Source organism: Metopolophium dirhodum, chromosome 7 (assembly GCF_019925205.1).
Source record: "Metopolophium dirhodum isolate CAU chromosome 7, ASM1992520v1, whole genome shotgun sequence".
NCBI lineage: Eukaryota > Metazoa > Arthropoda > Insecta > Hemiptera > Aphididae > Metopolophium > Metopolophium dirhodum.
Window position 1 is genome coordinate 16,659,560 of NC_083566.1, and position 16,614 is coordinate 16,676,173.

General features: G+C 36.3%; 1 protein-coding gene across 4 annotated transcripts in view; it reads right to left on the reverse strand.

The window, feature by feature from the left end:
- Nucleotides 1-16,614, reverse strand: part of LOC132949283 (TOX high mobility group box family member 3-like) — a 112,829-nt gene that overhangs the window by 50,284 nt on the left and 45,931 nt on the right. For 2 of the 4 annotated variants that reach the window (XM_061020091.1, XM_061020090.1), the window contains exon 2: nucleotides 11,340-11,398. The exons of 1 other annotated variant lie outside the window; for it this stretch is intronic. In XM_061020091.1, coding sequence (XP_060876074.1) covers nucleotides 11,340-11,398 — 59 coding nt within the window. Of the gene's footprint in view, nucleotides 1-11,339; nucleotides 11,399-14,755; nucleotides 14,899-16,614 lie in introns of all 4 variants that reach the window. One more of the 4 variants, XM_061020093.1, reaches the window with a different exon arrangement.

The window sequence follows — 16,614 nt, forward strand, 5'->3', positions numbered from 1 at the left end:
AGTTATTAGAAATTAGAATATACTATTCCGGTTACGAAATAGTGGTATACTATGTACAAGGTAGGTATATTGTGCGTATATTCCGATGATTAATGGTGAACTGGTGAATTAACACTATTCCGAACATCTTGCAGTGACCACGGTCCAATCAATATGTACCTACATCGATTCCTATATATGTATAAGTGGATCTGGATTGTATTGATTTTTGTTGTACAGTCGTTGTTGTCTCTTGATTATTATCTCTATTCGTGTCGAGTTGGTTGGCCTCATTTTACGTGGGCCCTATGTTTAACCTCAAGAATTTTTCTATCTGTAGTGTTTTTTTGCTTCTCGTCGGCCGGTACCGTATATGCGTATGGATGGTCGATCGAACAGTTTATTAAACACCCATAATTCCAGGCACCGTCACGTCTGTAACTACTTTTGACCGTAATGGTATACGATCCAAACATTTATGGTGGTAAAAACGCGGTTTTAAAACAATAACGATGTGTTTTCTTTTGGTGGTTCCACATCGTATAACAGTAGGAACTCGGGTGCGAGGACAATCCTTGCGCGTTAATCGAACTATTCGCCGACCAGCAAAGTTCCATAAAAATTATAATATCCGCTTGCATATTATGTGCAAATAAATATTATAATATTATATCGGCGGGACCGGCAACGGCGGACTCGCGGCACGTCAAATCGTATTCGAAAATTTTTTAAAAAATAATGACGATAAAAATATTACGAGCCACGCTGTGCAGTAAAACGATTTTCCTCCGGTCTCTCGCACCCAGCTCGGAATATTGTTCGTCGAACAAGTTAAATTAAACGCTATACGTACGCCCAATTAACGGTTGCCGTGATCATGTGAGATTTAATCAACCGCACGTGCATTTATTTCGTTCGAACGATGGTGTTACGCAATAATATGTTATTGGCGCGGATCGGTGGCGTTCTGCAGGATGTGAATTGAATATTTTTGCTTCTTATATTCCTTTTCCCATCCTCTCTCTCCCCCCCCCCCCCAACTAACACTCCTTGTTCATTCCTTCGCGTCTTGTGTTCTCGCCGTTCGTTCGATGATTGATGATTAGAAGTGCAAATTGATTTTTCGTTTTTTTGGCAAATAAGAAAACCATAGTAGGTACCATCAATATAATATTTTTGTATAGTGCTCTTTTCAAAGTATTCGTATTATTTTTCATCATAACTGCATAGACATCATTTCGCTGTCGCTTTTCGCATAATATACTTTACATACTTGAGTTTCATAAATAATACCCGAGCAGACATTAAATATTTCCTTGTCAAATACACTTTATCAAAACTGAACCACAAATATCATAAAATTTGGATGAATAATAAAGATGAAAAAAAAAACTCATGCCCGTAATTTATTATTATTATTATTATTTATATTTTTTGAAATTGAGAATTTTGAATTTCGAATGCCTGTGTATTATTACTTGGACACGTAATAAATTACATACATATATAGCTATTATCTCCCGTGATCTCATTTTTTATATACATTTTTGTTAGTTTCAAACCATCATCTCTTATGAATTTTATATGAGGTTTACATAAATAATTAATTCAACGATAATACTGCTACTAGTCTGTGTCAAACGACTTGCTCGCGTGGAAAGAATTTACATATGAATAATGAATGGATTTACAACAAAATTTCGTAATGCATTCATTTTCATAATAGTTTTAAACTTGTATATATTTATATTTTTTTCACCATAAAATTACACGAATTTCACTAAATTAATTTACTAATTTAAATCTCCGAAAACTAATAATAAAAAAACCCCATGTACGAAATATGAAGTGTATTATTATAATAATATTTTAGATAGTTTGAAATGTCACCGAACATATTTCATTTGTATAACTCGTTCCCCGCCGGCAATTACGGAATTATTTCTGTAATGACGCATAATGGGAACTTGTGTGAAAATTGAACTATGCTAAATACCATATTTCAAGCGTACCAAATATTTCGAAACAACTAACGGGTTAGCGATTTCAGTGCAAACGACAGCAAGGGGTGGAGGAAAAAGTTATTATTGTGTTTTTCGAGCCATGAATTATATTATAAAGTCGTTATTTTTCTAAAACACAAAATTCATATTACACATTCCTCGTCTGTTCGCCGGTCGTCGATGGTGGTGGTGATGGTGGTGGTGGTGGTGGTGGCGGTGGTACGATGAGGGAGGGTGGATATGGGAAAGAACATAAATCTGTTTTATGGGCACTGTTTTACTCAACCCTGCCGCCCGTTTTTTTAACAACCCCTGTACAGTTACGTTTGCTTCAGTGGCCGCGGAGAGAGCTTTTTCCATTATTTTTATTGTTGTTATTTTATTACCGTTTTTTCGGTTCGTAACGTCACATAATCTAAACGAACCTTTTCGATTAATAATCACCACTCTAGTGTTTTATTTTAAACATTAAATTAAGTTTGAACAAACGCGGTTGCCAATGTTTTTTTTCCTCGAAAATTGTAATAAATTAGTCGCGAAAATGTTCGGGTGTCGTGAAAACGACGATATCGTCACTGCAATGGGTTGTGTATTCATATTATATACATGTGTTTGTTATTATTTACACGTAAAGAGTTGGTTAATTGTACGAAATTGTGTGTTCATCGTAGAATTCATTTAGACGATAGCAAATTAATTACACTTTAAATAGGTCAATGAAATACACATACACGCAAACACATTTTATTTAGATTCATAAATTCTGTCGGGCAATTTTAATTGAAAACTAGGCTACGAATAAAACGTTTTGGTGAGAAGTAAACGTGGCAAAAATCATTCTGTACTGCGTTCTAGCTGTTTTATTTATGTTTTATATTTGTATTGCTTAACTAATTAACGATTGTGTTTTTACGTTTTAGAGGTTTTTATTGTACTATCAAAAAACTAATACAAAGTCGTACATAATATTCTCCATACGACCCTGTCTGCATTCACAGTACATTTGAGCACAAGGCCGAAAGCCTTAGTCTTGACCGTTATACTTTTTTAACGAAATATGCATGCATAATTTGCTTAGAAAGCATCCAATGATTTGTGAAGATTATATAGCAGTGTCAGGGCGACATAACGATAGTTATCATTTTCAATAATGTACCTATAGATATTAATATATTGTACTCCCTGCAAACCAAATCAAAAATGTATAATTTTTGATGATTTTACCCATTACATAAAAACTTTGTCGATTGGTTTTGGCTCAAAATCTTCATTATTCGTATGTACCTATACATATTTTTTTTGTTATCATGAACCATGTTACACCTCAAAGCACATTTTTGTAGTGACCGGATACAAAAAAAAAAAAATAAACAAATAAATAAAAAAAACTGTATAGAGAACATTTAACTTTAGGATTTTTGAGTTTTTTCATCAACAATATTGATCGATAGATATTATGGAAAACTATACGTAATGGTATGCCTAATACCTTTTTCTCATCCGAGTCGGATTCGGTTACACGGTTTAGTCACAGTTTTGTCTTGTTGGAAAGAGGAAAAAACAGACGGAAAAAATGTATTATATTCCATTTCCAATGCTATTTCGTAGTAATGTTTTCTAAAAAAAAATTATATATTCCTTTTATTTTCAGAGCAGTCACATTCTACATTGCGTTTGTGACTAATTTACGTTTCAACGATCACGGATGAGAAAATAATTATGGAACCAAAAAAGTCAAAACTATCGCAGAGGGTCGGTAACGGGAAATAAAATATATTTTTGCACCGATATCGCAAGATTACGTCATCTACAATTATATTCGATATTGCGATGTGTGCTAAAAATGTTTGACGAGATATAAAAATTTCCTTAAATCGTACATTACATAAAATATCTTAAGTTCACTAACATAGATCTATAACGATAATAGTTCACAGCCTTAAGGATTTTACATATCTTTATGTGAATATAACCAACAATAACGGCCGTAGAAGCGTATATATGAATTACTTTCGTGTTTGGCAAACGGTTCGGTCGAGGACCAAATTCGGTCGACAGACGCAGAGACGATGGTGAAAAATATCGCGGTTATTACCCGTCGTTAACCTACCTATGTATGTAAAACGCGGACCACGGACGATATGACTGCCGACTACACGGTTTACGGTATTTGACGATTGGGTAACCAAGATATTTACCGTTGATCAGCCATATAAAAGCAAAACAATTAATATAACAATAGCCACCAACTAATTTTATTATTTCCAAGTCCGCCGTGCCACGTCGTCCGATTATCAACGATTCTCGTCCAGGCCGTTTTCACATCGTCGTTTGCGAGTGAGTTTAGCGTTGGTCATCGAGACGACATTCCGGCGAAACAAGTCTTGGGTAAGTATATTGGCGAGCCTCGTCACTTTCAGCCCCGACGTAATACAAACTACAAAGGTCAAGGTCATGAGACGCTCATACATGTACTATTCGCAGGTTCCTCATACCAGCTCTACGACCGTTATTTCGAATTTATTATGTAGCCGAAAATAGAGCAGTGTATAAGATTTAATTAAACTGAGTATATAGGTTGGTTTAAACGTCGATAAAATATTCGTGCGATAAATACAGCAGTAATGGCAACAAAAAAATGTTCCAAAGAGCCACGTAAAATATCTGCAGAATACTATGTATATAATATATATATTTGAAATACAAATAATAAATAGGTGTGTCATTTAACGTTTTAATGAAAATACGCATGTTTTTAAGTTGAAATTTAGAAATAATTAATTAAATTTATAATATATTGAAAGTATCCATCACTTTGGTCGATACTAGAAATGTAAACGATTGGATATTTAAAAAAAAATAAATAAAACCACATTATTATAATTTACCGAGTTTCGTATGAAACTTTAAAAATAACTCGCTAAATATTCTTCTCTTTTATACGTAAACTCAATAAAAAAAAATATATAAGAAAAAAAAATCGAAAAGACATTTTTATTCGATTTCAAAGTAAAATTATTATCTCATCCACGCACGTTTAAAATGCATTTTCCATTCGAAGGTAACTTGTTTAATGTTCAATTTCCTTTAACAGAGTATTCACCAAACAAACTCCATTTTCCGAGAAGACCATTATGTTTGTGCCTACTGCCTACATATAAAGTGGTCGAATGCGTGTATTTAATAAATATTTAAATCCAATATGGTAAGGTAATCGTTTCCTTTTTTAAATAAATACAATATCGTAATGACTTAGTACATATTTTATACGATTAAACGTAGTATAATATAGCTGATTATATTAAAAACATTATGAGTTGTTTACGCAGGACGAAATAGTAATAACAATAATAGCATAACATTTCAACCGGGACCCAACAATCTACCCAAGTAATTATTGATAACCTTCTCTGACAAATGCAATATAATTACCTATTTTATACTTTAAATAATTTAATTTTTATTCAATCATAAATATATTTCAATATACACAATATTGTATGCAATGTATATTGTCCAGTATCCTTAGCGATGAACAGTGTTTTAATAATAATACAATGACATTGTCTTGCGCGAATCGTCCATACCGTTGAGAAATCAAAACCGTAGTTATTATAATCACTGCACTCTACAGATGATAAAAATATTGACAACATCATTTAATAATAATAATAATATATTATAACCTTATAACAATACGGTGCACGTCGGGGTCGATCCAATATTTACACGCGGCTGCTGCGGTTGTGACGCGTCGGTGCAGTGCAAGTGGCAGTGGCCGGTCCGATAGTAAAACATCATCATAATAATATTATAATAATATTATGTTTAGTGAACTTTCTCCTCGGCTATCGCCTACGCGGCTCGACGACGACGAGTCCTTGACTCTGCGTGTTCCATTTCCATTTAATATTATAACATAATAATAATATCATCGTATTGTGTGTACACGCACGCACCGCGATACACGATTATGCGATGATGATAATAATATATTATGCATAATATGCACCTCTATTGACCGAGTAATACACATGCGGCGGTAGACGTCTCGACGCGGTGCATAGTATACATATATTGTAATACATTATGTACAAGTATATATATAAACATCGGAAACAATATCGATAGTGATTTTAGCCACGATTTTACTGCACCGCGAATACCTATACATGCCCACCTGTAATAATAATCGTATATAGGCACAATAATATCGTATGATTGTGCATATTTTGTGTGTTCACCGAAACGACGCAAACGATTCGAATTTCCTTTTGCCGCGTCCGTTGTAGGTTATCATCATTCACTTCTCGTTTCCGTCTGACGGAGGCAATGATATACACCCAGATGATCGCTTCTATAGTTTTATCGCGCACTCGTATAATATACGTGTTTTAAACGCCACGCAGATATCTAAAACTGGATCTGAACTTTCTGTTATCTTTCCAAAAGCCCGAGAGAGCTTAACGGGATTAAGACGGTTATGTGTTTGTTTGCCAGTTGTGCTTGCGCCATCCATGCACGCGATTTATATACATATACATTATTTGAGTGTGTGTGTACACTACAATAATGTGTGTCTGTGTGTGCGAAACAAGCATAATCGGAGTAAACATTTATAATGAGATAAACCGGGCGAGAGGACGCGAAAACTTTTGGGCCCTTTGACAAGAAGAACGAAATTTATGACATAATTAATGTTGGCCGTTTCAGATACCTATGGTTTAAAGACGTCGGGCTCACTGTAGAAATCGCCGTACCTCATTGCGCTCGGAAAATATAATATTAAATGTATCACGCGTCACCATGGCAATAATAATAATAATGATAATATTTCGTTTTCGCTGCGTAAGGTTTGCCAAAAACGTCTGTCGACGAGTAACAAAATGACATTATTATCATTCATATAATATAGTCTTATGGTTTTGAAAATTGCTTCCTAGATCGTATGGCCCCGACGATGTGCGCCGAAGAAAAAGCGGTTCCACAGAGATTTCCGCAGTTCGGTTATTCGATTTTAGGTAGGTGTATACTGTATAAACTAGGTTGTATACGTTAAACATCTGTCAACACTGTTTGTAAATTCGTAGTCCAATAGCATGTAAACGAGCATAGGTATTAGATTGCTTCTTCGTGTTTCCCAAGCGTTGAAGTCTGATCGATATAGTAACTGGAATGGAATGTGAAATATAATAATTGTAGATTTCTTTCGGCTGGTACCTGTACCGGACTCGATACACTGTCAGATAGAGATACTTAAGGACGAAATCCCCGTTAATTAACCCTGACAAGTGTGTTCGCAGCCGGTCTGAGCGGCGTGGTGATCGGCACTACGTTTGCGTGGAACTCGGCGGCCGCGAGGTTGACTCGGACGTTTGGAAACAACGATTACGCCGTGAACCGCGAATCGGACGACTCCGGTTGGCACGTGGATCCGGTCGCGTGCTACTTTCCTGGGGACCACGGTCGGTGGCCTGATCCTGGGTCCGGTGACAAGGAATATTGGTTACCGATGGTCGGTGGTTGGTTGCGACATGGTCGTGTTCGTCGGCTGGCTGTTGTTGTCGCAGGTGAACTGGGCGCCCGTCTGGGCCATCCGGCTCGCGCACGGCATCGGCACCGGAGGCCTGGGGTTGCTGATACCCACGTACATCGCACACATCACCGACTTCCGCATCCGGGGTGAGAACTTGTGCTGAAATTACGCATCGGGTTTGGTGCGCGGGTCGTGAGATAATAGCTTGACGTTAAATTCCATAAGTGTATAATATTATTAAGACATGTGCAGAAATGTAATTGTTACTAATAGAATAGCATGATATATTATTGTATTACACACACTGCCCGTAAGCACAACGTGTACAGGTAATAATTTACATTAAAGAAAAACGCATGGCTTAGGGGATTTTTCAGACATCGCCCCTTCGTATCCGGCCCAAAACAAATATAGTCTTATAAATGCGCTACTATAATATAATAGGCGTCCCCGAATTCGTCGTTATACGTAGTGTGTCGTGTGTATATAATAATATTATACACCGCAATTGTGTTGTGCGTGACCTAGGTCGGGCACTGGTGTTCCATCACGCGTTCGTGTGTTTCGGCGTGTTCTACGCGCACGCGTTCAGCGCCATCGTCACGAACGCCCAGTTGACAGGCGTGTGCATGGTGTGGCCGGCCCTGCACATTTTCATCTCGGTCTTCATGCCCGAATCGCCGTTGTACGCGTACAAATGCCACGGCGACTCCGAAGCCGCGAAAATGGCTATGCGTCGAGTCAAAGGCGAAGACTACGACGTAGACGAAGACTACTTGGCGCTCGAGGTAGGTCGCGGCGTCGCGGAAACGTTTTCAAAAGTCCTGACGGGAGGCCCGGCGACGTACGCAAGACGATATCGATTGTATAAAGTCGTTTTTTTTTGGGTTGGGGGGTTTTCCGAAAACAGACATACGTGTTCGAGTTCGAGTGCATGATCGGTGACAACAGAAACCGGCTGACCCGCAGGATCGTCGACATCGGCGCAAGACTCGTGGTGCTGCAGCAGACTTGCGGCGCGAGCGCAACGATGTTTCACGCCAAATCGGTTATCGGCGGATTTGGTTTGACCACAGAAATTGCGGGCTACAGCGACGAACGTGTGTACGGCAACACACAAACAATCATTACGATAGTGTTCGCGGTTCAAGTGAGCAGTTTTAAAAAAAAAAATTATATATTTACATATAGCTGGCAGGAAACTCGTACATGTACGTATCCGCGGGGATAGGAACGTAAAATTGTTATAGAAACATTAACCTGACGACAAACACGTAGGGGGTAACTATTTTTTTTTTTATAAAGTTGTCAGCCGTCCCATAGGCTAACAAGTTAGTAATTAAGTTATGTTATTAAGTTCTGCCTGTTTTTGTGGTATTGAATCTCTTTACTGCGCTATTCCATATCTATACTTCATCTTATCACTGATCCAGAATATCTGTAAGATTAATAATGTCTTGAACTAAATTTCCTCTGATAAAAATAAAACCCGATCTTTATTTAAAATATATTTTTTAAGTTACTATTCTTTGATAATAGGTTTATTACTAAATCATTTCCGAAACTTGCTAGATAAGTAGTGTATTTTAATTGCCCCTTTCAACGCGTAATAAAATTGACAAAAACATGTTTTCAAATCCGAATTCTCGATTGACGATACACCCACTCCAAATTTTAATGGTTCTCATTAGGGATGAGTAGGTAACAATAACGTGTCCTCCGGGTTTCCCGCAGGTCTTGCTGTGTCTCACCACGGTCGAGCTAGTTGAGTTTTTAGGCCGCAAGTTCATGTTAATTGCGTCAGCCATCAGTATGGGCACGTGTCTGGCGATGCTGATGCTATACCAATCATACTATCCAATCACAGATATCTGCACTTCTCCAATCGAATCGAACGAGTGGCACAAATACGTGCACATCATACTCGTGTGCATGTACCTGTGCTCGTATTCAATTGGATGGGGGACCGGTCGTCCCGCTGATCTACGCGGAAGTGGTTTATTTCGACGTGAGTGTCTAGGATATTGTTATTAAAATAATAGTGTCGAGTTTTCGAATTGTATGATAAATCAACGTAAAAAATAATGTACGAATTCGGCTGGACTGGACGACAAACGAATACAGCGTCTTCTTCATTTGCACTTTATATCGCGCGCTGTCATGAGACCGTCTCACAGTTATCATCGTCGTACAGTATATTATAATTTAGAGTATACAATGTAGACAGTAATAATAACATCTTCAAATACATCATTTGGTTGGTGAGCGGGGACAAGCGGGGCGTTTACCCCGACCAATTTTTAAGAGCGGTCCGATCGACGTGGCGTCTATGAGATCGACCTAACTGTATTATAATTTATAATATATTACTACGATTATATTGAATTTTACTTAAACTTCATATGAATATTTTTTGTAAATAATCGTTATAAACTATTTTTTTTAATAATTTCAAGGCTGCAGGTTAGATTTTTTTCCCAAATTAAAAAATAATAATACTAATCACGCCGCAAAGCATTAAAAATATTTCGTAGTTTAACAATATAAAATATACCATATTATTATTATTATAATATACTATGCCATTGTAAATGTATCACACAGAAATGGTTTTCGAGTTTGATTTACGCCGGTGGCCAGTTCGTCTTGTTCCTGGTGGCGTACACGTTTTTTGACGCCAGCGCTCTATTGAGCTTCAACAAGTACGTTCTGTACACGTACATCGCGTCATGTGCCATCAGTGTCGCGTTCGTTTATTTCTGCTTGCCCGAGACTCGTGGGCTGCCCCTGGACCGGGTGCTGGACCGTCATAAGACGGAAAATAATTGTGTCAACACCGGAAATTAATGATTATATCGTTGAATTATTTAATTTTATTACGTTGTACTGCGTGTTGTATACGCGTTGTTTACCATATTTAACTGTATATTATTATTATTATTATTGTTGTTTTCTGTCAAAAAATACACAACTTCGTCGTCTACCATGACATAATATTGAGTGGTTGTGCAAGTGAACAATGACAAATGTGTTTGATTTGTACTATTATATATTATATTACTTACTATAGGTGTCTATTCGCAACACCGGCTTTTTGCCGCCGGCGGTCGAATGGGGTTAAAACGGTTAAATACCTATGTAAGGGGCGGGTACCGAATCCCCGTAGGTTCTTTCCCGTTCTGTTTACCGGATGGAGTTCATTCGTCACGTAATGTCTCCTCATCGCCCCTACTTCGCGAACCCTTCCTAAGCCGCACGTGGCAATAGCTTCTCTCGACAACCCGTTTTAACCATTTCGCAGATGAGTAATAGTTTAAGCGCTTACCGCACGACCGACGGATACAAATGACACCTCGGCGTGTCAATCAAAAATCGTTTTCTGGCATACGGTGAAATTAAAATACCTGAACGAGACGAGCGACATAATATGTAATATTGTTACGTATGATTGCCGTCATCGTCGTCGTTATTATTATCTCTATTATTATTACTACATTTGTACTCTGCGTAACAATAATATGTTCCGTCCGAAACTGGGGCCTATTTCATATTTCATTTGAACAAAATTATTATACCATGCTACGTCTTATTTATTGTCATCTATAATACAAACGGGCCGAAGCCAAAATATGTTTATGGGTAGTTTACAATATTTAAACATTTTACATTATAAACACCTGCACGCCACAGATACCGGCGGCGGCGGCGACGGTGTAGCCGCTGTATAACATGATATAACGTGCTTCAGATCGCGCACTCTGTATACAAGTGAAAAAGTAGAAAAACAATAACTTAATAAACATATTTTATAATACACTCACGGGTACGGGATAGCTTTTGTTTATTCGATATATCGACACGACGTCAGTGCATAGTTTACCTGTAACAAACCAAAACAAAAATCGACATAAGTATATTTAGGTATATACGTGTACAGCGCACATTTATATTATATACTATACATAATAATATGCACATTACAAGTATGTACTCCGACATGCTATATACACCTATATATTATATCTATACATTATATTGGTATATATATATATTGTAAGGTATACACACATGTCGAGTACAACTAATTTAAACTACTTTTGTCGCATGTGCGTGCGTGTATCATTAGATCGTATTCATGCATTAGTAACGGCTTGTTAAGCCTGTTCCATACATTGTATGTTAAATAAAAGGCAACAAGTCTTGACGTCTTCCACTAGGATACACAGAGCTAATTATATACGATGGAGCACGGACGGCCGTTTATACGATTCGTGGCGCGATCTCTGTCGTTTCCGGAGTCGGAAGATAATCGAATTCCTGAGTATTACTTTGACGCCGAAACCTCACCCCCCACCTCCCTCACCCCTCCGTAACCGTTACCGTCGACGACGTCACGGACGTATTATAATATTGATATTAACTGTGTAACGATATATTGTATTGAAATTGATGAAAAAAAAAACTATCGAAATTTTGAAACCGTATTGAGTATAGTAGGTATATTATATTTACTATTATGACGTCGCATATTGTGTAATAATATGATAATGGTGGCATATGCGTCCAGTACAATACGCGATCTGTTGTCGAACGTTAGAGATGAATTTGGTCTTGTACGCGAATACAACAATATAATATTGTACATATTATAATAAATATAGCATTCACATAGTTCGTTATCGGTCATCACCGAGACATGTATAAGTGGGTGTATAGGTATAGCATTATTATGCTGGGCAAACAATAATATAATATAAAGGATATTGAAGGTTTTTGTTGTCTCTCACATACACGACAACGTTGTGACCTAAAAAGTTATAAGGGCTTAAATATAATAATACAATTTCACGATCATTTCCTTCGCTCACATATCACCATAGTCATGTCGATGATATTATCGTAATATCGTCCTGTCAGTTTCCGTATCTACAAACGTACCACGCAAATCACGGTATAATATAGTTCTGACGATGCTGCTAAACGATAACACGATAGATAATAATGGAGCTACACTGAAAGTTAGTTTGGTAAATTATGTGTATTATATAGATCATCGTCTGGTGTTCAGACGAAAAGTTTTCTTAAGGACCCAAATAAACTTCCGTGCTTGGTGACTGTGGTGATGGTGTGTGGTGGCATAAGGCATTAAGAAGAAGAAGAAGAAGAAGAAGAATTTTAAAATTCCATAAACAAAATCCTCTTGAAAATAAGTAAATAATTTATAGTGGTTATTTTTGAATAATATCCGAAATAGCAGAGAAAAATAATTGAATTGCAAATACCACACGCAGTGCTAATACAATAATAACACGCCGGGGGCATTGGCTTTTGCGTAACGGTCCGCAGAGGTGGTCTTCTGTATAGAACGATAATATAGAAGTGGCTGGAAAAAACGGTTTATAATAACTTTTAATATGAAACAATTGAATTACAAATAGATCTAGGCTACCTACTACGAATAATAATAATAATAATTCAAGTTTAACAACCTCTCCTCTACGCCGCGTTCTGATAACGTTCATTCAAATTCGTGTATATAATAACAATATTATAGGTATAGGCACACAACTATATAACGTCCGTCTGAGTTGTACATCGCACAGATATTATAATACGATATAATATAATAATGTAATACATAAATTATAATCGGTCAACCATGTGAATAGATGTGTTATTATACGTGGGCCGTGCAGAGTCAACTATACAGTGGAAATAAAATTATAAGATGCGACTAGAGAGTGGAATGAAAAATCAAATAATGAGCACGGGTATAGATTAGATATTATACATTTCGCCTCGATGAAAAATATAGAAATGCGGGTAAAGTTTTGAGACGAAAAATCAAACTACACGGTTGATTGCAACAACGGCCGAAATGACATAATAAGTTGTATTATTTTAACTCTTCCTCCACGCCTTCACAATATTCTCATTTGACAACGACGACGGCACTGGGTAATTAGATCACTGGAGAAAGTCGTCCGTGATGTAATCGCTATGAAAAGATACTTATTATTTTTTTTTTTTGAATTGTTCCGATTTATATGTACGTTTAGAATATAAAGCACTACCGAAAACGAATACATAACATGACGTGTATTATGCATTCGAGTTTGAGAAGATTCAGGAAACAGCAACAACAGCGACAACAGCTGTCGGTGGCATGTTGCGGAGAAGTGAAGTAAATCAAACGAGAATTATTCGGGTCATTCGGACTGTATGATTTATCTATTATGTTTAAATTCAATTCCACCTTTCACAATCGACCCAGATTCGTTAGTTTTATTAGTTCATTATCCGATTGTATATTATGATTTTTTTTTCTTTCTTTTTTTCTCGTCATAATTATTGTTGAAAAGCGCAAACGACTGTTGGCCGGCCAAGTCGAGCTAATGGATTAATACACGGGATATGCATCGTTTATCCACTCATCGGCGAAAACAAAATATGTATAACACAAAAACCACGACGTATCCGTGCAATCGAGCCCGTGTCGTATGCAACGAAACGGCGTAAGATGATATTTTACGCGCGACTTTAGCAACAATCGATCGGTTGTACCTATATAGTGCAGGTGGTTTTGATCGAAGCCACAAATTGAAGTCACTTACGCGACTTCGCGGGTACAAAACGAAACGCGACGATCAAGTTTTTTCGTCCGTTAGGTACAAGGTCGTGAGTATCGTTAAAATCTCCGCCCATCAAGTACGCGGTCGCTGGTCTTCTTATAACAAATCCACGCTCCCGGTGCCCATAAACAGAATAAACAATCGGACAATTAAATACGCTCGATGTCGTTACGTAATAATATCATAACGAACACTACTTGTCTCTCCCCGTAATAGTTGAGAGGAATGCCATCAGTGCGTTTATATACATTAATATATTATATTATATATATATATAGACGTATGTTTAATACAACACACTCACAGACACACACACACAAATACGATAAAAATTCTTGTAATCTTGTATCGAGTTTCAGTAGAAAGTTGCACGTCGACCTATTTTCATAAATACAAACACATATATATTTATTACCTATATATAAATGTTGTATGTAGGTAAAAAAGTTTTTTAAAAAAAACAGACATTACTAAATACACGATAATATAATATTATCAAACTTTTATAAGGCATTGGAAAAAAAATCCATCAGTAAAATTAAAAATTAAATAATATCATTATAATATTATTATAATGTGTATATACTGAGTCGTTTTTTACATACGTTCGGAATAATTGATTGGCGCGTTCGGAAGTTCCTTCGCGACGATAACCGCAGCTTAAATTGATTTTATGACCGTCCGAAGAAGAGTTCGTTCGTAATAGAACGCGTTATGCACGGCCCGTATCAATCCGCGTTCAAATAAGCTGTTGAGCAACAGTAATGTCAGTGATTTACGATAATGCGATAAAAACAATGAAATTCGGTCATATTATTATATTTTATGTACAGAATATTATGTAAATATGTAAAATTATATAATAGCAATATGTATCCGGAGCCGCCGTCGTATGTATATTTTTGTCATCGCGAGAGCGACCCACGATTATTAACAAGTATCTGGCCGGTATTTGTATATTATTAAGAATCCATAAAGATTTTCGTGTTATAATAATGAACCGTTTACGATTATTATTATTATTATTGTCGAGCTGGTTTAACACTTTCGAGTCCCCGTGGCGCTGTGGAAAACCTGCGGAGGTCTATTTTATTTATTTATTTTCGATTTGTTCGTATTATTGTTTTAACGACGAAACATCCATTTTTTTCCGAATAAACGACGAATCAGTAATAACCCGCTGCAGTGCTTAAATGCAACAAAAATATTATATGATATAATATCAGTGTAATATAGTTATTACCAAAAACGACGGACACGAAAAGTCCATTATTGTTTATTAATATTTTAGTATCACATGTGATTGATCAGCTCGTGACCGCGTTAAGTCATCATCATACATTGTAGTATTATTAAAATATTATTATTACACGTTTGACGTTTCTATATTTTACAACCAGTTTTAAAGTAAACGAAATGTCTGCAATAGGTTAACCTAACCTACACGTATTATACATATTTATAACAACGGAAAGTAACGCGTGGACGACTCATCCTGCGCTATAATAATATTATACACTCAATTAAAATGTATATTATTTTTATTTTACTGACATAATTGTATTCACGATTAAGTCTAAGCTATAGTGTCGGAGAGAAGCGCGGCAATAAAAAAATAAATAAAAAATTGCATGTATTTTAAATAGATTTTATAATATAAACACATGAACATATAGTATTATGTGTATATGTGTTACATTTCAAAAATAATTTAAAATTTAAATCAATTTGTAGCTATAATTTTCAATGTTTTCCGCCCTAAATCCGGTTAAACGATTGGATCATTTCGAGGAAAATTGTTAACGTACCATATAATATTTGAAACCACCGCAATTGTTTATTTTTCTTCCGAGAAATACGAACATTCATTACATTAGGCACGGCCCAGGAAAATGAAATATTTAATTGTAATTAAAAATAAATTATACCGAGAGTGAATAGTGACTAAATGAGTGAATGACGTTTTTAGGTCGCCGTGGGATTTCCATAAAAAGTCGGTTAACGAACACAATAGACGTCAAACAGCAAAACGGAAGTTGTCTTATACATTCTAATTAAAACAATTTATTATTATATAATCATTGTTTGTCTTATCAAAAACCCAAAAGAACCCCTCCCCCCACCACTCGCCCACAAACATATTTTATACATTCGCGTACACCGTCTTTGCAACTCGATCATAATGTATTATGTTATAGTAATATTGCCGAGGGTTCCATGCAAAATGTTATTATTCCGATGACCGAATAAATGTCTATCATTAAACATGGGTCACTAAATAATATATTAATAATAGATATTATTATGTATTAGAAAATAGTGATAAGTTCTACAACGCAAATTGGAACGACAGTAGTTGTACTGTGCAGTGTGCACACAAAATAAATACGACAGAGGACACTAACGGACGCGACTTTGAGATCGAACATCATTTAACAATTAATTTGTGCTGCATATTATGATA